The 25,694-nt window shown below is 37.3% G+C and overlaps 2 protein-coding genes across 5 annotated transcripts; both read right to left on the bottom strand.

Annotated features, from left to right (window-relative positions):
* Positions 1-1,671: 1,671 nt before the first annotated feature.
* On the bottom strand, positions 1,672-16,621 carry LOC306849864 (monoglyceride lipase-like). Of its 4 annotated transcripts, none has more exons than XM_079385234.1 (9): positions 16,599-16,621; positions 15,149-15,311; positions 13,896-14,040; positions 9,417-9,523; positions 8,462-8,598; positions 5,648-5,758; positions 4,926-5,015; positions 4,305-4,520; positions 1,672-3,426 (listed from the first exon to the last, which is right to left on the bottom strand). In XM_079385234.1, exons 3-9 carry the CDS (start codon positions 14,018-14,020, stop codon positions 3,310-3,312), a joined length of 903 nt encoding a protein of 300 aa, XP_079241360.1. In that variant the 5' UTR covers positions 14,021-14,040; positions 15,149-15,311; positions 16,599-16,621; the 3' UTR covers positions 1,672-3,309. The 4 variants fall into 4 exon arrangements, 2 of the variants coding, with proteins under 2 accessions (XP_079241360.1, XP_079241359.1); XR_013782381.1 differs by lacking the exon at positions 16,599-16,621 and having other exon boundaries at positions 1,677-2,404; positions 3,186-3,426; XR_013782382.1 differs by lacking the exons at positions 15,149-15,311; positions 16,599-16,621 and having other exon boundaries at positions 1,678-2,404; positions 3,186-3,426; positions 13,896-14,341.
* LOC306849093 (solute carrier family 26 member 6-like) lies at positions 15,954-25,694 on the bottom strand (the record flags this gene model as incomplete). The annotated part of the gene is made up of 17 exons (XM_079383946.1): positions 15,954-16,877; positions 17,029-17,147; positions 17,542-17,596; positions 17,683-17,898; positions 17,996-18,133; positions 18,337-18,429; positions 19,292-19,361; positions 19,720-19,826; positions 20,015-20,110; positions 20,580-20,657; positions 20,794-20,907; positions 23,584-23,731; positions 23,876-23,958; positions 24,178-24,330; positions 24,514-24,678; positions 24,756-24,931; positions 25,586-25,694. 17 exons carry the CDS (start codon positions 25,692-25,694, stop codon positions 16,854-16,856), a joined length of 1,944 nt encoding a protein of 647 aa, XP_079240072.1. The 3' UTR covers positions 15,954-16,853.

Consider the following 25,694-nt stretch of genomic DNA (forward strand, 5'->3'; position numbering starts at 1 on the left):
ACCCCCAAAGCATGATGTTTCCACCCCCATGCTTCACGGTTGGGATGGTGCTCTTGGGATTGTACTCATCCTTCTTCCTCCAAACACGGCGAGTGGAGTTTATACCAAAAAGTTCTATTTTGGTCTCATCTGACCACATGACCCTCTCCCATGCCTCTTCTGGATCATCCAGATGGTCTTTGGCAAACTTCAGACGGGCCTGAACATGTGTTGGCTTGAGCAGGGGGACCTTGCGCACGCTGCAGGATTTTAATCCATGACGGTGTAGTGTGTTACTAATGGTAACCATTGAGATTGTGGTCCCAGCTCTCTTCAGGTCATTGACCAGGTCCTCCCGTGTAGTTCTAGGCTGATCCCTCACCTTTCTCAGGATCATTGACACTCCACGAGGCGAGATCTTGCATGGAATACCAGTCCAAAGGAGATTGACAGTCATCTTGAATTTCTTCCATTTTCTAATAACTGCGCCAACAGCTGTTTGCCTATTGTCCTGTAGCCCATCCCAGCCTTGTGCAGGTCTACAATTTTGTCCCTAGTATCCTTAGACAGCTCTTTGGTCTTGCCCATAGTGGAGAGGTTGGAGTCTGATTGATTGAGTGTGTGAACAAGTGTCTTTTATACAGGTAACAAGTTCAAACAGGTGCAATTAATACAGGTAATGAGCGGAGGATAGGAGGGCTTCTTAAAGACAAACTAACAGGTCTGTGAGAGCCAGAATTCTTGCTGGTTCAAATACTTATTTCATGCAATAAAATGGAAGTTAATTATTTAAAATCATACAATGTGATTTTCTGGATTTTTTTTTTTTTTTTTAGATTCTGTCTCTCACAGTTGAGGTGTACCTACGATGAAAATTACAGATCTCTCCATTCTTTGTAAGTGGGAAAACTTGAAAAATCGTAAGTGTATCAAATACTTATTTGCCCCACTGTACACCTTTTCTACATACAGTACAAAAATCTTTTTTTTTTTTTTTTTTGCATGGTTATTCTTAGATGATTATTGGTTATTAAATATTTTGTCAAATTTGGTCATGCTTTCAGGGACCAATAAACATTAAGGACTGTTTGCATTTTTATTTATTATACTATATATTTATGTATACATATACATATCATTTGAGTGATTATGTCAGTTACCTCTAGGCCTCCCTGACAGTTTAAAGACTGACACTAAAAGCACAAGCCTGTTGCCTTGGAAAAACTGGGACAGAGGTGCACCAAGGGAAACATGCCCACTTGTATAATAGATGTGTGACTTCAGAGGACAGTTTTCTAGAACAAATCAGAGTGTAATTTAGTTTTTCACTATCTGGTTACTAAAAAAGATCCTTATAATGAATTTTCACTGGAGACTATATAAACTATTTTTCCAGGGATAATTAATTCTGGCTCTTATATCAAGACTAAACCACAAATCTCTGTCCCATTGGATAGAAGTTTTTTTTGTTACACGCTGGGGGATTTTTGCTGCTTAATCAGAACTCATGACCATATGACCCAAGTCATGGCACAAGGGTGGGATCATCTGTTGAGACGATAAAGGCACAAAATCACTCGCTGACTCACTCACTCAATAAAATAAAATTAAATAAAATATTCAGATAAAAGTAATTTCTTTAGACAGTGGAGCAAAGCTATCAGTCTGAACAATAAAAAATCCACAGGAACTACTTATCATTTAGCATTTCAAATTTATTATTTTACAGACTTTACAATTCAGAGACTATTAACTGGCCATACTGAGAATGATTTAAATCACATTATAGCTTTAATTTCTCTGTTTAATATATTACAGTATTTATGCAAGAATTCAGAACCCTTTTAATATTAAATGTGCCATTTACTAGGACAGTGCAACAGTAGGAGAGGGTTTTAGATGCCATAGTAAAGTCAAGCAACTCAGATGGACTATTCTAATCCAAATGAATCATGCATTATTGCCCAATGTAAAGATAATGTCCTTGAGAATATTAGCCTCTCCTCCAATAACAGTGTTCCTAGTACTTCCACCTTAGGAAGATTTTATAACAGTTACAGAAACAGTCAAAGTCACAGAGGATTATCACTTATAATGATTTAGTTATTCTACAAATTCTCATAAGAAGTGTTACATACATTTCATGTACAAGTGATCCATTTCAAATGATTGAAAGACAATATACATAATAAAATGCTTTACGTGTGAAACAAACATCCAAACTATAGTGTCGGCTTTGTCTTGTTGTATTGTGTTAGTTTAGCAAAACCGTCTGCTGAAGTCTATTGCAGATATAGATATTCATATAGGCGTATAACTAATGTTGCAGACATAAGGCTTATGAATATGGCGGACGGCTTACGTACAGCGGTCCATAGAAACAGCCGCCACTAGCACATCTACCTTGACATATCCATGTTATCACCTAGGTCAGGGGTCGGCAAGTAAGTTTGGCATCGGGCCACAAATTTCACCACTAGATGGCGGGCCAGAACATAGTCAAAGGATAATTTAAGATAGGCTATTAATTGATAAAAAATGCAAGCAGAATTGCCTGTGACTGACTGTTACAGTGTATTTTGTAACTGGTAGTGAGCTGTTACTCTGTGTAAAATCCTGCGACAGTCATTAACAAAAAGCCACATTTGTGTGGTGGTGTCCGATCAGAGTATATGAGCGGAGTGGAGCATCAACAATTTCCCCTCCATGCTCCGAGCATTTAATAATCACTCCGCGCTCACTGATATCAGAAACACCGCTCCGCGTCTAAAGGATTTCAGTATGTTTGAAATATCACAGTTCTATGGAAGACCGTTTCCGCCACTGAATAAAAAATAAAAAAAGGTTATTGCAACTTTTTATCTCACAATTCTGACTTGATTTGAGTGATCGTATTCTTCTATAGTTAGCTAAATATGCAGTTATATTACGGGTCGTTGGCATGAATTGTACTCCATGGAGCGAGTGAAAACCATGCCGCTCCGACTTTAAAAATCATACTCCGCTTCATTCAAAATCATACTGCTCCACTCACGCTTTGCTCTGCTCACATACTCTGATTGTGAGTAACTGTTGCTGTCATGACAGATCTATTTCAGAACCAGACGCTATCAAAATATTCTGGCTACGGGCACGGGCCAGATATTATTGCTGGCGGGCCACTTTTGGCCCGCAGGCCGCCTGTTGCCGGCCACTGACCTAGGCACTAGGTAGATTAGAATGAGAGTCGTTTTGTTGGCATGTAGTGCAATCAGACATCTCTTTGTCAGTAGAGATGAAAGATTCAGTCGAGGGCGGGGCTTAGACAAGTGTGCATGCTGTGATTGACAGCTAAGACTCATGAGGGCTGGGGAGTCTCTCCAGAATCCAGGTGCTCACCTCCTTTAAGACAGACTTAATTGTTTCAGGCAAGTCATGATGTAGGGCATGGAAGGCTTCTTCATATACCTGTTGGTCACAAAAACACAGAGATCTGTGTCACATAAACTGTTCAAAATACCACAGTAAATAACAGTAAATAGGTTTCCTTACTATATACAGGGAAAAACGGTAATATAGATGTAACCTTACATTTCATATAATTTTACAGTAAATGCTAATAAATTTTGTAAGTAAAAAAGGTGTTTGTCAGTCTTTATTAAAGGTACAAAACACATTTTAGTAGCAGCATGGCTAATAATCTAATCTAATCTAACAGAAAAGGGCTATTGGATTTTCTATTTTTATTTTTTTGTGTAATTTATGGTTTTAAACTGCAGTTTGTTCCATAAATATGTTTACATTTTCACTGTATTTTTACAGAATTATTCCAGCAACCATAGCGGTGTTTTTTTCTGTAAAAAAGACATGTTTTTTTTTTTACAGTGTGTGGATGAATATTGGTGGAGGTCTATGATATGTGTTTTTATTCAGAGTACTGCATGAATGTGCATCTGGATCAGGTTATCCTGTGATATCCAAAACATCTACTGGCACAACAACAGCTCAGATCATATTCACAAGTCAAACAAGTTCTGCAAGTTCTGCAGTTTAAATGTATAGCTCACCCCAAAATAAAACTTCTGTCATCATTCACTCACCCTCTTCTGCAGAACACAAAAGAAGGCATTTTGAAAAATGTTTCAACAATTTTTGTTAATATACTGAAAGTCAGCAGGGTCCAAAACAACTTTGGATCCCAATGACTTCTATTGCATGGACCTGAAAAAACAAACACTGAAACCTTTTTTTTTAAATATATTCTTTTGTGTTCCACAAAGGATGAGCAAATGACATGATGTTAATTTTTGCATTTTTTGGTCCATATTTATGCACGTTTGATTCACCTTCAGTTTTTTATCAGTGCTCTTGGCCTCATTGTACATTAGATGAGTGCCTTTGATGTCACAAAGCTTGTCGGCATCGCCATGGAGAATGAAGAAAGGCCATGTGATATTGGGTAATTCTCTCTCAATACGAGCTGCTGCTTCCATCAACTGCATTCCGAATGAGACGCTCAGCCCTCCGTGATAATTTAGCTCATCTGTGTCATATGCCTCCACCTAACAGACAAGTGGAGATTATGTAGGATTACAAACATGATCCTAATATAACAGTAACTCTTTGCTTAAGACTACACTCAGTAAACAGAGTAAAATAAACCTGAGGATTTGAACAATTACAATGAAATCTATTTGACTGTATGATGTTTATGTTGTGTATTATGGCTGAATAAATGGAACCAGCTGTTTCTGTGGACATATCAGTATTCCAGACCCAAGCTATGAAGGAAATTACATTCATATGTTATCACTACGTATATGCTTCAGTCTGAAAGAATAGATTTACTGTGTAAATACGGTTTTAACAGCATTATAAACAGCGCTGCCAGATTGTCTACTAGGGAAATTTACGCACATATACATTGCCCTACTTCTACAGAAGACCTTTGACATAGATTCCTGTACCTGTTTGGGATCCTGTGAGACCCATTTTGACTCGATCGAACCAAGAGAGAGTTTGGGAATCAAGCGGTTTAGAATTTTTGCCATGAAAACCTGCAAAGAATCCAAAAATCCACAGATACTGACAATTTACTACAGAGAATACTGTCACAACAAATACTGAATTACAGAATTTACATATTTATACATTTTAAAAACGTAATAGAAACATTCTCAAATTTACAAATTAAACATTAAATTTAAAATTTAAAATGTTCACATATTGAATAAACAGGCAATGGCCCTGGACTTAATCCACACCGAAAATGTATGAATGTTATTGTTTTAGATAAAGTACTGTTCCAAAAACGGCATTATGTATTATTTTAAAAAGATGTGTTTGAAATGATTAAACAATAGATACTCGAAATACTTCCAAATGAACACAAATGCTATTTGGATACTTTCAGGTTGTTAAATTCAATTGGAATATGTTCATAGTTGACACATGACGAGATGCAGAGATTGAATGAATAGAAAAATCACTGCTGTCTGCCACACCACTGAGAACTCTACTGCTGTTATTTGACAGCTGACATTTGAAAGCTATTGTTATTTGAGTGCGTTTAACAGTCTTACTGCAGGGGGCAGCAGATCTAATTTATAGCCTCATGTTTCAGTTGCGGTGGGTATTAAATGCAAACAATTGAGGAGAAAGAAGAATATAGCGTGTTCATTGACTTTACCTTGAAGGGTGTAGCAGATTCAGCGTTCATTTGAACCATGGGGCTTATGAGAACCACACCTGCAAAATCCTGCGGCCTCTCACAGGTGGTCAGAATGGAAATGGCCCCTCCCTGTGGTAAAACAAACAGACCCAATCATGTTATTGAAAACAGCAATATATAGTAGTTTAGTTGTAGAGTACTTAGTAATTCCTCGCATATACATATATATTCCACAGTTAAAAAAAAAAAAAATCATTTCCATAATTTTTTTTTTTTTTCAAACTAGGGTTCAAGAATATATTTTATGATATTATAGTTTAATTCTGCTTTGTAAAAACAAATCATTAATTATTAGATTAATTGTGATTATTTTATTTTGTAAACAGCATGTTGTTTTATAATATCATACTTAATTTTTGGGTTTTGTATACTTTAAAGTATATAACTGTCTTTGTATTTTAGGAAGGGCGTCCATTGCAAACTAAACACCATATTTCGGGGTCCGTGGTATCAGAAATTTTAAAAACCTTGTATTAATATTCTATTGGTGTCAGAATTTGTTTCCCTGAGTCTTGTGTTTCCACTTACTCCCTGTTTCCTTATGCCCTTATTTGGACTTCCTGTTCCTTTCCTCGTTTAGAGTCATTATTAGTTCATTTGTCCCCAGCCCTGAGTTTAATTACTCCTCACCTGTTTCTGTTCTTCCTCGTTTGATTTCCTAGTGTTCTTAAGCCCTGTATCTCCCTGTCTCCCATGTCCGGTCTTAATTTTCATTCAGTGTTTGTCTTACCCCTGAGTTCCACGTTCCGTGTGTTGGCTTCAATAAAGACGGCTTATAGAATGTTCTACTTGTCTCCTCGCTACCCCGAGCAGTGTGACAATTGGTTATATACTGAATGAATAATACATACTCTTAATTCAACAATAAACATGTTTTCCATCCTCACATGGGTAAATCTAAGTGAGAAGCCCCTAATTTGTAATTGTAAAGTTCTGCTCCTCTGCATCTTGTTTCTATTATAATCCTATCTATGAATATGCATGAGTAGAGGCCAGGATTCAAAAGAGGTGGAGAGTTTAAAGAACAGTTCCCACCACATTTCTAAGAAAGTCCAATAATGGGCCGTTTTAAGTTACGCACTCACACAAACACTTTTAGTCTAGACATACAAACCCAAACACATACTCTGTTTAGACACACTACAAATGCACACTAACACTAAAAGCTTCATCAAGAAAATAGGTGGTCTGCTTTGATTTGATTATATAAGGTAATTGCTTTTTAATTTGGAATTTTTTGCATCCTTGGGAGTAACTGGGAGCAAAGTTTCAAACACACACACAGATAATTACACTCACAACATCTTGCATCTGTACGTGCCCTTCCTTTACACACACACACACACACGTTATTATGACACTGATCATTTTCATCTGTGATCGGAAAGCAAATGTTTATTCAGCCAGTAGCTTCAGGTCTCAGGAAGTGAAAAGTACAAGGACACATAGTCCCACGACTGGAGGTACCAAGACGCACCTAATTGCACATTTCTTTTCAGGAAGCATGTTTAAAATCATTTCATTTTCCATATTTCTTATTAAAGACTGTGGTTATATAAGGACCAAACAGCCTGGTATTACACAAGATACTAGATTAGAGAATAAATGAGGGAGAAAACTAAATTAAAGGAAAAGGAAAAGAAGGAGAGCAGCAGAAACACGATTTATTATTTAAAGTTAGAATCTGCACTGAAGGAACAGGAGAGTGGTGCATATGGATACTAACTTTAGATGAAGGATTTCTTTACCAGGACACTCATGAAGTAGGATATTTAAACCATATAACTATCCCACAAATATTATGATTTTGTGATGGTGATGTTCCACAGAAATACAGTGCAGATGTACATCCAGAAACATTTCTAGTCTATAGGGCTCATGAAGCTTCTTGAGTATGCAGCTGGTCTGTTTTATTAATAGGAACTGTTGAGCAAAAACAAAGGTAAAGAGCTTCCAGCTGGATTTTTGTGTTCACATTCAGTCATACACAGTTTGGGTTTAACACATACTGAACATGGGAAATGCAACAAAGCAAAAGCAAATGGTCTTCCTGTGGCCTCCACCCCATGAGTCACAGACAGTTCAAAATAGTTTACTTTATCTTTTTCAACAGTTTTAGTTGGCTTTGAATAGTTTTTAAACAGAGAGTTAAATGTTAGCATAGACATTTCCCCTTCAAAAATATTTGCATCTTTTTTGTGACATGTCTGCTTCTCAGGAAGGATTTTATAATATATGAATGAGACAATTGCACACTTGTTGGTGGCTGCCAAAATTGGAGCTGCATGAATACAATACGATACAAATCAATATGTAAAATAAAATATTAAAATGCTCCAAAATTTCGATAACATGTCTAACAATGCAAAAAGTTCATGTTGGCTAGGGAAACACAAGTGCGGTCTCTCTTTCTCTTACATTAATATATATTCTCTCTCACTCACAGCCATAGCTTTGACAATGAAAATTTAGAATTATTTGTCACCAACGATAAACAATACTATAAAGTTTTAAAAATCATTTTAATTCTATGAGAATAGTGGAGCCCACACCATAACTTTCAGAACGATTTTTCAGTCTAATGAACGATAAAAACACTGGCAGCCTTTAAGAAAACGGCAGCATGTGCTTTTAATAAACAGACCATTATCGTTGGTGTGGACACTAATATAGTTCCACTACAAATATAGTTCTCTTTACAGTTATAGAAAGCATGTGACCTATGTTCGCTTATGGAAAAACATGGGGAACTGGTTTCAAAATATGTCCTACCATTGAGTGTCCAATGATGAAGACTGGCAGCTTGGGATACCGGCCCTTCATGATGTCAATGTGTTGGAGGACGTCTCTGATGTAAATCTGGAAGTTTTTGATATCCATTCTCTCACCTTCACTCTGGCCATGACCAGCTGAGACAGTAAAAGAAAGAGAATTAAGCATGTAACATATGTTTCCATTCACCCATGTCTTTTTATATCAGCTCTCCTTTGAAACAGGAGATAAAAGAGGGCTGTCAATCACAGCGCAATGCTAATGGCTCACAAAGAAGAGCTCAGGAAATTTTGGCATATAACTGACATGACATTTAGTCATGCAAATTAACATAATATGAATAATGGAACAACAGAATAGAATAGAAATTCCAAAAAGCATGTGGTATACAGACATACTGAGACGTGAGACTGCATGTTAGAGGAGGAGAGAGACAGAAAGAGAGTGAGAAACAAACAGAGAGAGGCTGACTGAAATGGTTTCTGTTTGTTGTATTTCAATAGAACCAATTACTCACACCGAGACACCAGACAGTCAAATCACACACTCATACAACCCCAATTGCTCATCACAAGGTGGCTTGCTGTCTCTCTGTGTGAATCATTAGTTACCATGGCACTGCTACAAAACGGCTTTAACATTCTGTACACATTGCACCAGCTATTTTCTGTATTCTCTACTTGTTTCATGTCATTTCTGTAATTTCTCAACTCTATCCCCCACTTTAAACCCAGGATGTCCATGCCCACAACATCTGTTGTAAATGAAAGGAAAACTGGGTGGATGAATTACAAGGAATCAAATGTGGGAGTAAAATAGATTTTTCACCCCACACTCTCACAGTCTCATAAAGAGCACGCCCTCCTACACCACCCAAAACACTGCTGCACTGTTGCCAACCAACAAATCTGTGTGTTGGGGATTTTAGCCATTTGATTAGGAGTCTTCCACTCACCGTGATCGTGGGCGAACACCAGAATGCCATGCTGGGCCAGGCTGTGAGCAATGTCATCATATCCCCCACAGTGCTCTCCTGCTCCATGGGCAACAAACACCAGCGCCCTGATGGAGGAAAACACACATTATTGATTTGGGAAGGGATTTCTAAAGAATTTAACAAAGCTGGTTCTGAGTCCTTTTAACGATTGCAATGCATTAACTGTTTCATAACTTTTTTATTACTTGTAAGGAAATAATTTCAATAATACATTAACAACGATTAAGTTCTAAAAAAAAAAAAAAAAGTGTATTTACACAGACTTTTGACAGTCTTTTTGACATAAATGGAATCCAATAATTTACCTAACAACAATACTAAACAAACCAAAAAGTGGTAACATATTTTATTAATTTATTTTTCTAAAATACTACTGACAAAACTGTGCTAAAAATGTACATATTTAACTACATGTTGTCACATGAACATCCGGTCAGTAACAGCATAAGTGTCACAAGAAGTTCAGTGTGTTTCAGCTCACTTGACTATCTCGGAGTCATTTGCTTGGGAATCGGGACTACATATCAGGTATCAGGCTAATCGGGTATCTGTATGCTTGTACATAAGCTGACTAAAACAGACAATAATGGTCATTGTAATGTAGTTTAAATGACATATTATAATGTGATGTGGTAGGAATTGTAATCAAGCACTAAAGAGAGAGTACCCATTAAAAGTTCTTTGAGGGATTGCTTGAAGTCCTAATATGGGACCTGATTTCTCATGACAACTAGTGCAGGAAACTTGGTCAAAATGTTTTCAGTATGCATTGGAAACTGCACGTGCGATAAACGTTAACAGAAACGAAAGTCATTCGGTTCTGGTATAATTATACCTGTATTATTCAGAACCGTTTCTCAGTTTCCCAACACATGAGAAATACAGACACATCCTACTAACAGTCTCCCACCAGAATAACAAGATATGCTCATTAGCAGCATACACACTAAAACCCAGAAAAAATAAGGCAGAAAGAGAGGAAGGAGAGAGAGAGTGAGATAGAGAATGGGAGTAGCTTTATTAGGTCCAAACTTATGCACATTTGCTATGACCTCAATCCAGCCTCTAATCAGTAACAAAAAGAGTCTTTGTAAATGTATAATGGACTCACATGGTCTCAGAGGACTGAGAGTGGGCATCTTTACTTCTATTTGGAGAGTCTGCTGTTCTTTCTATCCATTCCTCTGTCATACTCAGAAATGTATTTACTAAAATAAAGCCTTTCAGTCTCAATCTACGAGCTGGTAACTTGGTGCAAGATTAAATGGAAATGTTTGTGGTTATGATCAACCTTAGATCAAAACACTTTTGTCCATGAACCCTGGGAATGCAGTTTGCGAGGCAGACAGAGAGACTACTCTGTCTGTGTGTGTGTGTGTGTGTGTGTGTGTGTGTATGTGTACGTTTTTGGAATTCCAAAATAGATTTAAAGTAGTTAAACTACAAAGTAACAATCATCAAGGGCAGGGCAGAGATAAACATATAAAGAAATTCTGTGAACCTGTACAGTTTTGGCTATACTTGTGAGGGCCAAATTTGTGTGTGTAATTTGGCACTGCTCTCACAGCTGTATAAATATCCATGTTTGGTAGAGGAATTCCTCTCCAGATGCCATTAGACAGAATAGGATGGACCACACTGACCGGCATGACCCAATTTGTCGGACTGTGTATGAGTGTGCTTCAGTTCACTTTGCATGGGTTCAATGCCCAGCTTATCTATTGAGCGATCTGTCAATCATTACTGGGGTCATACAATGGGCTACTGTGGTCTTTTCAACTTTCACCCACTTCCTGTTTCTCTGGTGGCATCAGCAGTGGACATGTCCATGTAAGCGACTGTACAGGGACATGATGATGTCCGGGCTGTAAGCAGAGTAGTTCTGTTAAATGTTAAACCAAGCAGTGAAATGGTGAACTCAGTGGAAACAGTTTGCCACTTCAGCTGCTCACGTCGGTCATAACTGTTCTTTTAAGTGGAAGTTCAACTTCCAACAGACCACCTAACTACGTTCATGTTTACTTTCAAAGGTTGGTTTGGTGTAGATGTCACCTGTGTGCGAGTGAGTGCTAGGAGGTTCACAACCAATCTGAGAGGAAAAAGATTTTTACAAAATGTACTAACGTGGTAACATGTTCACTTAAGATATTAATGAAATATGTTTAGATTGTTATGTACAATCACATTTACCAAATTTACCATTCTGCTTTTAAAAAGACTGAAATTATGAAGATTAATTGTATTATACTGACAGTAAGAAAACATTCTGAATCTAGTTTTAAGTCAGAAAACCATCTCAGAACCACTGTTAACATAAAAAATATATTATTTATATTATATTGTATTTACAAGTACAATGGCAAGAAGAAACTAACTATTTTGTAACTATTGTTTCATTTTGTTGTATTACAATATCACATTTATTAGTAATACTTTTGGATTATTTCATACAATTATTTTCAGCTTTTTATACATAAAATATATAGATGCCATTGTATTTTAGGAAGATAAAAGATCATATTTGGGGGCTTTTGGCATCAAGAAGTTTAAAACCCCAGATGTAGCCTACAGTATATAAAATGTCTACACTAAACGTATAAAAAGGTGGGATTGGAAATTGGGTTATTTGGCCTCATTCAGATGATGTTACATAATACAAAAAAGCATACATATTGGATCAGTTTATTTTACTGATGCAAAGCATTCAGTAATTTCCATGTCCTACCGCCCCAAGGTGAGATGTTTCGAAACAGCTATAGTAAACAGACACAGAACCTTCAAGTGATCAAACACAGGCTAAATATTTCACCATAAACTGAATGACAGAGTGCAGCAGAGGGGATCCCGGTAGCATTCCTTCAGATGTCTGATATAAACATGTCTGATGCCTGCATTAGCTTCACATTAGCTGCTCTGAATCTTTCCCATTCAGTCGCATGGGAAAAGCTACATCTTCCAAATCCCAAAACAAAATATTTGTGGTTTTATAACATTTTCACTGAAGATCACATGGTTTTGTGGTTTATTAGTTTGCTCTTGTTATTTATGCCAATAAACACGTACAGATACACACACACACTTGTCATATACACTGTTGCTGCCAAGCATTAGAGATCAAATTAGTCTGAGAGAGGGGAAGAGGTAGTAACTATGGTAACGGCATGCTCCCCTGGGCCGCACCATTGCCACTTCAGGGTGAATAGCTGATGGCAAAACAACAGCTCTGCAACAGTAGGCATAGAGAGCTTAACCTGTTTGACATAATCATGACACCCACACCTATCTGAATGTGTGCAGTTCGGTATATCGAAGCATCTCACAAACCCACTTGCTCAAAAATATGACCTATTTTTATAACTACTCAGAAGAACCCCAGCAGATGACACATATCTGAATGTGTGTAGTTCGGTATATCGAAGCATCTGACAAACCCACTTGCTCAAAAATATGACCTATTTTTATAATTACTTAGAAGAACCACAGCAGATGACCATAGAAAAGTGTAGCAGATCTGTATCGTGAGAGTGTGTGTGTGTCTATAAGTGGTCATAAAGGGGCCATGAGCAGGGGCTTTCGACTCATGGAAACCAAAACATTCCCTTCAGCATAGAAACTGAGTGGGCCCCTTTCTCATTTGCTATAACCAGATAAGTAATTCAGACCTACTTATTCCGAAAAGATCCCAAGATGGACATTTTACTATCATGTTGTGAATAGTAGTGAAGCGATTTCAGATACAGCTTCAGCAGCTGGAGTTAGCCTATCAGTTCAAATCCTTCATTGAATTCATTTAATCATCTACCCAATTACAAAATTATCATTAGCTACTCTGAGTTCTGCATTATGAAACTTAATTTAGAAACATTACTTCCTTGTTCATATGACAACATAGTTACAAATGCATTTGAAACAGCATTTTTTTTAATAAATTATTTTTATTGTAATGAAACATTAAAACACTGAATTCTTTAGTGAGTTTATGTGTGAAATATTTTTATTTAGCAGTACATTTATACATTCCTAACTGCACCTTTAAATACAGGATTTTACAAGAAACTTCCGTCGTCTATTTCCTCACTCACCAGTTTAGACATCATGTGATGGGCCAGCAGTTTGCAAAAGTGCTAAAAGAGAACCTCGCGGAGAACCGCAGATCAACCCACTGTTAACGTTTACAGCAATAGTATGAACCTTCACTGTTAGCCTGTTTGTAGTTTTGAATGCGTGTAGAGTTTTAAAGTAACCGTTGAGGTGCTGGAAAGTAAAGGGCAGGCTCTTGAAAGTGGGCTAAAATAATATCCGTAAGGAAACATCCGTGAACGCTTATCAGCCTCTCGTCCTGCTCTACCGGAGGCTGTAACGGGAGGATCTTTCGCTTTATCCCAAGAGGCCTGACCTAATCTGTATCTGTTTTGCATATGCATGTCTCGCACTTACTTCGGAGGACTGTCGGGCTCCCAGTAACGGCAGAACAAGTGCAGTCCGTCGGCGTTGATGATGTGCGGCAGGTCGGTGTAAGGGACACCTTGCGGTGACCGACGATTCCCCTCGGGTTCCGGCATGTCCCCGCCGAGGGCTGAGTCTGAAATAAACAGACGGAGCGCTGTCAGAAGCTCGCTGCTGTACCAGTATGAAACAGCAGCGACTAACAGGCAGGTGGCTAGCGTATGCATTCCGGGAATTTCATTAATCTGGTGCAGCGCACCGTACAGCGACGACCGGCAGAATGTTTTCAATGACAGTCGTTTATGTCAGGAGCACCGGAGCGATTACACGGACTGTCCTGACCCCTCAGCAACATTTACACAAGCACGCGCGCGCTTTCAAATGGACCGACGCTTCAAAGAGAGAATATTGTCATCGCATTGAGCAGTTTCCTGTAGACAGAAACAAAACTAGCGCGTGCACTGCGGGACTATTTGTGACTGACAGCATGCCAAGGGGGAGACAGTGAGAGAAGCATCCAGGACATCGACCTGCCAATTCATTTCAGCCCAATCTATTTATTTGGGTCGATAGAGAATCGAGGCCAGCACAGTCTGATTTATTTAGACCGTCACAGCCACAGTTGGCGGTCCATTCTCTGAACCCGGAGAAACACTGAATGACAGGACACACGTTTTTTTACGACAGATACAGAGTATTATGTTTGCATAACCAATAAGCAGAATTGATTATAATTTTTTAAATAATGATTATTAATAGCATTTTATTTATGCAACGAGAATGGTCTTTTTACAATTTTTCATATGTCTAACTTATTCTTCAAAATGCTATGCATTTGTCAGCTGTCAGTAGGCTATCCCTAAAAATGTCATCAAACCGATTGTCCTCTATGATCGTTATGTCTACTAGGTGCCCAATTCTTTCTAGTTTTGATTATATGCATAACAAAGATAAATGGTCATACCTTAAAGCTTAGATAACTATTTAATGATTTAAAACAAATCTGTTTTCTATCCGTAAAATGTAAACACGCATTGGCGGAATATTGTGAAATATTACATTTTAAAATAACTGTGTCCACCCCCCAAAATTAATTCCATATTTAAGGAATGTGAATTCCCGTGACTCGGTGTGCGTGTCTGGCTTATGTCTGTATTAAATAGTGCTTCGCAAAGGTGACTCCCCAATATACAAAATCATATTTACTACATATTAAACAACAATAAATCCAACCAAGCACCTACCTGAACCTGCTACAGACTGAATACTGGAGACAGAAATCAAGTCAAATTTTGGAGTTAGTGGTCCGGTATTGGAGACGGTCGTTGACAGCGGCGCTCAGCCTGCTGATGTTTCCCGCAATGGGTTCAACTCTGATCCGCTCACACACAGATGCTGAGCGGCCGCCTGATGGGTGGAGAAAGAATGAAAGGGGAGCTGTGTGAGAAACCGCCAACACACACACACACACACACGAAACTCTCTCTCTCTCTCTCGGTTCTTTCACATTCGTTTCAGCCGGAAGGAGATTGGTTAAACTCATTCATGTACGTCAACTGTCTTTCAACAAGACTAAGAGCCAAGCATGAGACTAATGTTGTTCTCTTGCATTACTCGAGTTGTTTTCTAGTCCTTGTGTGATATACAGGTGATGAAATATCTTTAACCTTTTATGCGCACAGTAAGTCAATTGCACACCACATGTGTCACGGGATAGGCTCTGAAACTACATGCTGGTTGGACAGGTTTATTAGATAATCTTTTCCTGTTGGGATATGCTCGAATGACCAATTTCTCTGAAACTTGTTACATGAAGATCATTTACATAAAGTCACCATTTTTGTATCATCATATAGGAAAACAGCACCCATTAAATGAAAAAGAACTAGTTCATTTATTTTTAAACACAAAGATGCTTAGCTCTTCAGACTGAACATAAACAAAGAGCAATATGAGAACTCCAAACCTGTTTTTTCGGGGTTGAATATTTTCACAGATAACCGGTAATCTAGCATGGCAGATAATTTACTAACAATTTCACCACAAGAATAAGAAAATGACTGTTTATTTAAGTTATAATGATTCTAAATGCACAAGCATAAAGTTAACAAACAGCATACATAGCTTATACATAGTAAAATACATAAACTGATTTTTATTTTTTACACTACCATTCAAAATGTTGGGGTCGCAAAGATTTTTTTCATGTTTTTGAAAGAAGTCTCTTATGTTTGCCAATTGCATTTTTTGATGACAAATACAGTAATATTGTGAAATATTACATTTTAAAATAACTGCCCCGCCCCCAAATTAATTCAGTCATGTTATGCAAAGCTGAATTCTTCCAATCTTCAGTGTCACATAATCCTTTAAAAATCATTCTAATATGCTGATTTGATGCTAAAAAAAACATATTCATGTTGAAAAAGTTGTGCAGCTTAATATTTTGTAGAAACCATGATACATATTTTTAAGAGACTTTGAAGAATAGAAATTTCAAAACAACAGCTTCTATTTGACAAATCTTTTGTAACATTTTAATTGTCTTTACTGACCCTTTTGATCAATTAAAAAAGAAGTACTGACCCTAAACTTTTGAACAGTATTGTACATTGCTAAAATGGGAACTTTTCAGGGGTCTGATTATATTATGAAAACTGAGTTTACATTCATATGTAATATTCATTTATGTACCTGGAACTCTACAGTGTCACAACCTGGAATAGATGTTCAATTGAAAAGAAAAAAAAAAGATTGTAAAAAGATGTACAGTTCACTTGTCTTGCACAATAACATTCTATGGCAGATCCATTTTTAGATATTTCACATTCAAAAGAATCTGTTTATTATTTAAACAAACAAACAAAAATTATTCATCTAAACACCTATGATGAAATACACAATAAATAACAATCCAGCTCTGTGTTCTGTATCACGTTTGGTTTGGATTTACAAATGTGTTCCCTGCATAACCTGTAAAAGTAGAAAGGCAAGAAATGAGTTTTTCTCAGCCATGTTTGTTTCGAAATACTGTCTTGGCCACCAACACTCAACACATGTCTAATTAAGATTAGGAAACCTCTGATATGCATGTATGTGTATATGAGATATGAATGTGCTGTACCTCTTCACCGTTTCCTTGTTGACAGTAAAGAACGGCATCATGTACCGATGAGAAGAGAATCGATTTAGTTACTTTCTCGTTGAAGAAATCGCCCTTCTCCATACTTTCTACAACACCTCCTGAAAGAGAGAGATTACAAATAAAGATAACAAACAGGTCCGTCCTGACTACATGCACAAATGGAATTCCAAATGTCATCTAGACAACAAAAGGAACATGTGGCACGGAAGAATACACTCTTAAAAATACAGGTTCTTTTTTTGGCATTGATGGTTCCATGAAGAACCTTTAACATCCATGAAACCTTTCCACTACATTACATTCCTTTCCATTACACTCCATTCTTTATAGTGTAAAAAGTTTCTTTAGATCATTAAAATGTTTTTCACATGAAGAAATAAAGGTTATTTTAAGAACTGTTCATAGAGAGATTCTTTAGGGAACCCAGAATGGTTCTTCTATACTAGAATCTTTGCAAAAACACCCTTTTGAAACTTTGTATCGGTCACTTACTCTGGCAGCCACATAAGTACACCTGTACACCAGCCTCTCCATAATCTTTATAGATCTGCCATTAAGCAAAGGGTTTTAACAAGGTTAAAACATGTTACATATTTAATAAATCACTAATATACAGTACGGATTGTGTCTTACATTGCGTAGAGTCTTCACACCAACTGTATCCAGGAAGTTGACAGGGCTCAGGTCAAGAATGATTGCCTGTGGCAGCGGGGTGTCAGTGTCAGGGTCAGGCCCCACCTCCACAGAAGCCACATCCTTTGGATCTTTGACTGACAATTTATGCACATCCCCATTTGCCTCTGCTTCTTCCCCACTTTCATCTGTGTCTGAAAACTGTGGTTCCTCCCCCTGGTTAAAAGCAGAGACCGCTGATTCAATCAGAAAACACAAACACTTACTTTCTCACTTATTTCCATGCATACACACAGTGTCTTCAAAAGCAAACCTTAGCAGCTTTAACAGCTTCTTTAGCTCTTTTCTTGGCTTCTTTCTTTGCTTTCTTTGCAGCTTTCTTTTCTTTTCTGAGTCTCTTTGCTTCCAGTTTTTTCTTGTGTGAGAGAAGTTTAGCCACGTCTACCCCAGTCTGCACACAAACATTTATTTTTACTGCATGAATGTCCTGACCTGTGCACGTGTTGTATGTAGCTTGTTTGGGCTAATCACACAGTGAATGTTTATGTTAGAACTATGTTTGGGATAATTGCATGTTGTGAGTAGTGTCTTGTAATTGCTCTTTATGTAGATGTGTGTGAATGAATATGCTTGAGAGTATGAGTGTGTGTTTACCTTCTCATAGAGTGCATCAATGTACATTTCAGCATTGGCAAAGTACAATGTTGCAGATGAACGGAAAATCATTATACTAGGAATCTCCTTCACCTGTAAGTGTGTGAAAAATGAAATTATACTCAAAATAACAAAAATGTTAAAAAATGAAGAAGAAATCAAGAATTTCTATATATGTTTTTCAAAATAATTGCACAATTTTTGTAAAGCAATAGTTTTCTCAATCCTCAAATTATCAAAGTTATTCACAAATGCAAAAACAAAGGAACCAAATTAAATGTAATGTGTTTTGACAGAGACTCTAGAAGATAAATCCTGAAAATAGTAACCAAACTTCAAATTTATCAGAAGAAAGTTGTGAATAGTTGTTTATTAACTGAATATTTCATAATTTAAGTCATCTTGAACATTTTGTTTTAGTAATGGCCAAAGAGTGTATTGTTGCCAATTATATTTTTCATCGAAATCTAAAAAAAGCCTAGATTCAGTACACTAGTTTCCACAGCACTACAACAAACTACTACTTTTTGCCTGATCACCTGCACACATTAGATAATTCATAAATATTATTTACCACTAGGTCTCGCTAACAGCACAATTACACACTCAGGAAATGAAACTACAACACCCACTCATTCAAACAAACTCTGGAACTGCAAAGCAAATGGTAACCAACACAGCAACGCTACGTGACACTCATTCATCAGATTATCTAAGTTTACATCAAGGTGTTTCTGGAAGAATGGCGTAATTCAGGTTTTTAGCCATGAGAGACAGGCTGTTTCAAAAGAAATTTAAAGATGAATCATGCCTTTCAATCCAACTTACTCATTTGATTTGGTCAGTTGTGTAACACCTCTGATGTGCAAAATATAACTAGACCAACAAAACTCAAGAATCATTTAAGTACATTGAACATAGTTGCATAAATTGCTATAATGGTGGTCATGGTCACCTGATTGTAGTCCTCTACTGGTTTGTAGATGTCAGTGCCAGGAACCTGGCCAAGAATAGAATATTTTGGTCTGTTGTAAAGAGAAAAAACAGGTAGAGAAGAAGAAAGGAGTCAACACACGGAGGGGCAGATGGTGAATTCTTATGCAAACTGTTTATGATGCTGTCAAGAACAGAAATTTCAGCCACTAAGCCAATGGTACATATGGCCAATCTAAGGGAGCTCAGATCTGACGTTCATCAGCAGTGTAAAGTTAAACAGGAGACCACATGCAGGACCAGTTTTACATGATCATTTAAGTATGTAAACGGTGCACATGTATGTGGTTATTATTTAGGGCTCAAGACTACTGAAAAATGTGCATGTGCCACAGTTTAATGTGCATTTGTGGAATATTTAGCCTTGTGTATGTGGTTTCTGTCACTCACAGCTGAGTTCTGAAGACGACAGTGAGGATGGAGAAGGCAATAGATGCAGCAAGTCCCATGTCAGGATTAAACAACACTGTCAAGATCATAGTCATCACCCACACTACCTAAACACACAAACAACAGAGAATAACAGCTAAACTGTGTATTCAAATCTTTCCTTTTAACCTTTTTTCTGTCACTCTATTCACTCCCCTCATTCTCAGTCATATTTTGTTTATGTATAAGTCTATTTTTAATGTGTTGCATAAGCTTTGCTTTCTCATGAAACTCCCTCCTCCTTGTTCTCGCTCACCATATCCACTTTGTTGGTCCTCCAGAGAGAGCAGATGTCTCCAAACTGCTTCATCATACCATGCAGGTTTACATAGATTATAGCAGCCAGCACAGCCTAAAGAAACCAGCACACACATGTACAATATATTTCTATTTATGTCTGTATAAATGGACACATTATCATATTCATGAATTAAAGGCATAGTTCACCAAAAAAATTGAAATTTCATCATCATTTACTCAGCTTCATATCGTTCCAAACCTATCTTGTGTTTCTGTCTTATGTTGAACATAAAAGAAGATATTTTGAAGAATGCTGGTAAACAAACAGTTGATGGTCCCCATTGACTTCCATAATATTTCTTTCCCTACTATGGAAGTCAATGGGGACCAAAAACTGTTTGGTTCATCAAAATCTCTTCTTTTGTGTTCAACATAAGAAAGAAACGTATACAGGTTTGGAACGGCATGAGGGTGAGTAAATGATGAAAACATTTTCACTTTTGGGTGACCTACTCCTTTAAGCACAGATACTTTTGAATATTAATGCCAGGCTCACACGAGGGCTGATTCAAGGTACTCACCTTTGGAAGCTCCTCAAATAGTTCGCCAATCTTTAACAAGATCACCAGAATAACCACAGCAGAAACCGCTCCAGCCACCTGAGAGAATGACAGAGACAGGTTTCAGTTTCAAAAAACAGTCATCTAAAGAACTCACCATCCATCTCTCTAGAACTAGCTAGTCAAAGATATATGAAGTTATGCATGTCAGATTGCAGGTTGCTGAAGTTCTCACCTGTGACTTCCCCCCTGTGCTGACCTGCACCATGGTGCGAGACATAGAGCAGCTGATAGCAAAACAATTGAATAAGCCTCCAATGGAGTTAGACAGACCCAACGCTATGAGCTCCTGATCCAGAGAACAGACAGTAGGAGAAAACACAAGATGTTCAAACAAAAATGTTTTTCCAAACTTTTGGAATGCAAACTTTTTTGATTTGGATCAATGACTTTCAGCAAAAAACATAAACTGCCAGGTTTTCAGATGTGCCTCGGTGGAAAAATTGGATTTAACAGGCTTAAATGTATAAACTTAAATTCCAAGAAAATATTGTAAACCTTTAACCACATTTTATGTGCAGATTTACTATGCAGTTTGTTTTATGTTGACACTAAATTTGTCATTAAAAGTGAAAATATATTATATATTAGCCATTACTCCAGTCTTCTATGTCGCATGATCCTTTAGAAATCATTCTAACATGGTACATTTGTGCTGCTTAATATTTCTGTGGAAACTATGATTTTTTTTCAGGATTCTTTGATGAATATAAAGAATGTCATTCATTTGAAATTCTTTTTGTAACAGTGTAACAATAGCCACTTTCACATATACAGTTTTTAGTGGTAAATTACCGTTAAGAGATCATGTGTGAACATGACCTTTTCAAATATAAGAAGTTGTAACATTACCAGTGATTTACCGGTATCTCTGTATGAATGCAGAACAAGATTAATGGTACAAGCAAGTACAAGTTCAAGACACGCTGACATAAGATGTCTACTCTGGGCCAATCATAACATTCTGACGCAGATTTACTCTGTGTGTTATATGAAGTGAAGTGAAAACGCTGAGTATGTTAACCCTGAAATGAGGAAATCTCTGGGTTTTCCATTTCAAAATAGGAGGTTTGTCAAACCTGAGAAAGCAGGGTAAGTCAAGCCCATTTCTGAAAGAGAGGTAACTTATACTCCAAGTCGGTTACCGTAGTAACTTACTCTGTGAACCTAACCTGGTCGGTAAACCCAGAGTCTCTTTTGGTCTCCTCCCCCTTCTTATAGTGTTAGCGAAGTTTAAATACCTTATTCATTCATTCACGCTGTAAAATTGATTTTCTTACTGAGTATTTTTGTCTTATTTCAAGTACAGATATAAAACAATTCTTAATATGCATCTTAAATGAAAAATAGTCTATTTAGTCTTTTTTTTTTTTTTTTTCCTAGGGGATTTTCCTTAAGTACCTTTTACATAAGACAAGTAAAATTGTCCGCCATAGGGTAAGAAATTATCTTAATGCAAACGGAAACAAGAATACTTTTAATTTCTTACCCCATTGGAAGATAACTTGCAAAATAAGAAAAATGCACTTTAAAACATCAGCGATGCAAAGCACATAAGTCCGCTGTATGCAGATTCTAAGGAAAGTGTGCATCCCGCTCACACTCATTCTGAGACTTTTTTTTTTCCTGGGCACAAATCCGTCAAAGAGGGGTTTCACAGGACTGTAAATCAGTGGTGTAAAAATCAGTTTAAATGAGGTTAATCTGATAAGTGACGTTCACTTGATAACATCTTTCTGTGACGTCTGGAAGTAACCCAATAATCTGAATTTCCTTCAGGATTTCCAGTGTGGAAGCTTGGATGCATTGATGACAAGCAAATCCCCACAAATTGCCCCTTCTGAAAATTAAACCGATTACTTTATGGAATGGAAGGATGCCAGATGGAAGGGTAGTACAAGCCGTAACCACCACCACAGCTGTTAAATAAACAAATTATTCAAAATTTTTTGGTCATCTTTATTTCCTAATACAAAAGCAAAAGTTTTTTTTTTTTTTTTTCACTTTTGGATTTTAGAAGTCTTCCAATACTTGACCATCTCCTCTCAGAGTCAACCTACTTAGCGTAAATTAACTCAAATTAGTTCAGCTGTTTTGTAACCGAAAACTCAGAGTTTCCAATCCCAGAGTAAGTCAAATCTGAGTTCAAGTTTAAACTCCGAGTTGGTTGAACCTCCTTATTGAAACGGGCCCCTGGTCCGTTCTCCTCTGTTATGTTGGTTTACTTGCCTGTCTCCTGAATTTGCTAATTAAACTACCTTTTTGTTTATCTCTGTTGTCTTCGTGCTATTGTGCTAACCCGTGACACTGTGCTGTTTACGAAAGTCGAAGAATAGTCTAAATACATCTAATACAATGTCTCCGGGCTAAAATCAGCTGCATAAATGTGAATGTTTGACAAAAAAAAAAGGTAACAAAAACATTGACCGCATACACCTCTCCATGTTTATAAAGACAACACGGGGAGGCAGAACCATTTAGAGGTAATTTCTGGTTAATGATGTCACATAATTTACCGATATTTTGAAACTAATGTGTGAATGGTGTGTTATCGGTTAAACAGATGAAATGTAGTTGCATGTTTACTGGTATCACTGTGTGAAAGGGGCTAGCACTGTCACTGTTGATCAATTTAATGTGTGCATATAAATTTGTGTGTAAATATATTACCCTGTCTGTGAAATCCAGGCTAAAGTCTCAAAATCTAATTATGAGATAACAAGCATCAAAGTTTGATTTCAACCATTAATGTCACTATGATTTCAATCTTTGACATGGTCTTACCCACTCAGTAATAAAAATGTCAATTTTGCATTTTCACAGAATGTTCTTTACCTTATGAAGGATGATTTTATATTGAAAACAGTAAATCACCAAAATATGACTTAAGCTGGGTTTTCACAGACAGGGTCACAGATACAGATTTACTTAAAACAATGTTTTACAGGCATTTAAAGTGTATTACCTGGTTACTGTCGACTTTGTAGGCATATTTGAGGGCGAAAATTCTACCCAGTGAGATAGCAATACCATAACCAACAACAGCCAGTGCAAAAGCATCACCGACCATTGAACCCAACCGTGAGACAGCGGGTGCCACAGGAGCCTGCAGACTAAAACGTCAAGAAGAGATGCAGAGCATTTGAGCTTGAAGATGTATTATGATGCTGTGGTTGTGTTTTATAGCTGTAACCATTTTATACACATACTATGTTGAACAGTTGTATTTGTGTTGCATACTTGTGTGTCGGACTCACCCTGATGGGATTTTTCCAACCACTTCAACACCATATTCAGTCTTCAAATCCATCTGCCACGACACCACAGTAGCAATAATAATCTAGACACACAAACAAGAAGAAAGCTTTAGGAAGCAATATTTTATATTACTTCAGAAAGAGCAAGCAAAACTGATGACATTTTTGATAGAATAAAACATCTATAATTACATTTTATTGTAAATAAAAAAATATGAATATTAATAAGTCTATGTATGTCCACAGTTATCTAAGTGAACGTGTATGTGCATGTGTGTGTTTCACTGTATGAAGTAACTCACAGTGATCAGCTCAACAGGAATTGGAATAGGGATTTTGCGTGCCGCCAAGGCACTAAGTTCCTTTGCAGCAACCAGACCTATGATGGTTACAATGCTAACCACCAGAGTACCAATATTAGTCTGTCCAAGCAATGCACAAACCTCTATGACTGTCTGGAGAGAGAAAGAAAAATAAATAAATAGAGAAAACAGTATTAAATCATCTGTAGCTTGCTGAGTGCAAATCATAATCCCAACCGCTAGGGGGCACTAAACACAAATTATACATAGGTGTGTTTATTTGTCCTTGTCTGTGGGCTTAATTAAGTGTTTGGGACTGTGTATGTTCATACTCACATATATAAGAGACAAAGGTCCACTATATCGCTGTGGATTGATGCCAAAGGAATATTTGAGCTGGGAGACGATAACGTGAATGGCGGCCGCTGTTGTATAAGCTCTAACCAATGGCTCTGAGAGATACGTTACCACAAAACCAAACCGAACCAAGCCGAGGAGCAGCTACACACACAGACACCACATAAACACTTAGTCACATACACAACTTCAAAGTCACATACACTTACAACTGAGACTACCTGGAAAATGCCAGATAAGAATGTCACAGTGGCCGCGATCTTGACCCTCTCTGCATCACGGCTGAAAATGTCCAAGGTGGTGCTGTTGGTGTCATTGCCTGGTATCACGAAGTCTGAGTCTGGAGCCAAACGCTCTGTCACGCTGCCAATCATAACACTCATAACTGCATATGTACCTGTAGACAGAGAGATTAGAAAATAGGACTATTTTTTGATACAGTATGTTTGTAGGGGCCAAATGTCTAGGGGGATTTAATTTGATAGTTTACTCAAAAAAGAAAAATCTATCATTATTTTCTCACTCATCCTGTAACAAGGTGAGTTGTGAGAAAAGGTTGTCAATCACTCAATAAAGCTTTATACAAGCATCACAACAGTAGTCCATTCAACTATACTGATCTATATTTCAAGTCATAAAACAGCTTAAACTGCAAAAAGACTGAAATGTATGTCATTATTTGCCCATAATTTTCACCCAACAGCTCTCAAATCAAGTACGGCTCCTAAAGCACTGGTTTGAAGCATCCACATGGCATTAAACTTGTAATCATAAGTGCCATATTTGATTCATTTACTCACCCGCATGTCATTCCGTATGCATTTTTTTATAAATAGCTCAAGAGTCATGAGACTACTTTTTTGGTGCTTTTTGGAGCATGAACTGCTGTTGTATAGAAAAGATTGATGTGAATATATTTTTTTGTGTTCCAAGGAAACAGCATACAGATTTAGAATGAAATGAGGGTGAGTAAATGATGACAGAATTGTAATTTTTCGGTGAACTATGCCTTTAGCAAAAAAATAAAGAAAATAAAGGTGTGTGTACTTACCCACAGAAATGTGTTTAGATGTTCCAAATATGAAGTAGATGAGAATGGGGTAGAAGGAGGAATACAGACCAAAAACAGGAGGGACCGCAGCCAGCAAAGCATATGCCAT

Source organism: Barbus barbus (assembly GCF_936440315.1).
Source record: "Barbus barbus genome assembly, chromosome: 29".
In the NCBI taxonomy this organism is placed as follows: domain Eukaryota; kingdom Metazoa; phylum Chordata; class Actinopteri; order Cypriniformes; family Cyprinidae; genus Barbus; species Barbus barbus.

Excerpts from the sequence above, each read along its gene's own strand:
- LOC306849864 (XM_079385233.1), bottom strand. The coding sequence starts at position 14,131 with ATGCATACGCTAGCCACCTGCCTGTTAGTCGCTGCTGTTTCATACTGG. Across the intron at positions 8,599-9,416 it reads GGTGTTCGCCCACGATCACG|CTGGTCATGGCCAGAGTGAA; the intron begins GTGAGTGGAAGA and ends TTACTGTCTCAG. Across the intron at positions 5,016-5,647 it reads AATCTGCTACACCCTTCAAG|GTTTTCATGGCAAAAATTCT; the intron begins GTAAAGTCAATG and ends GATTCTTTGCAG.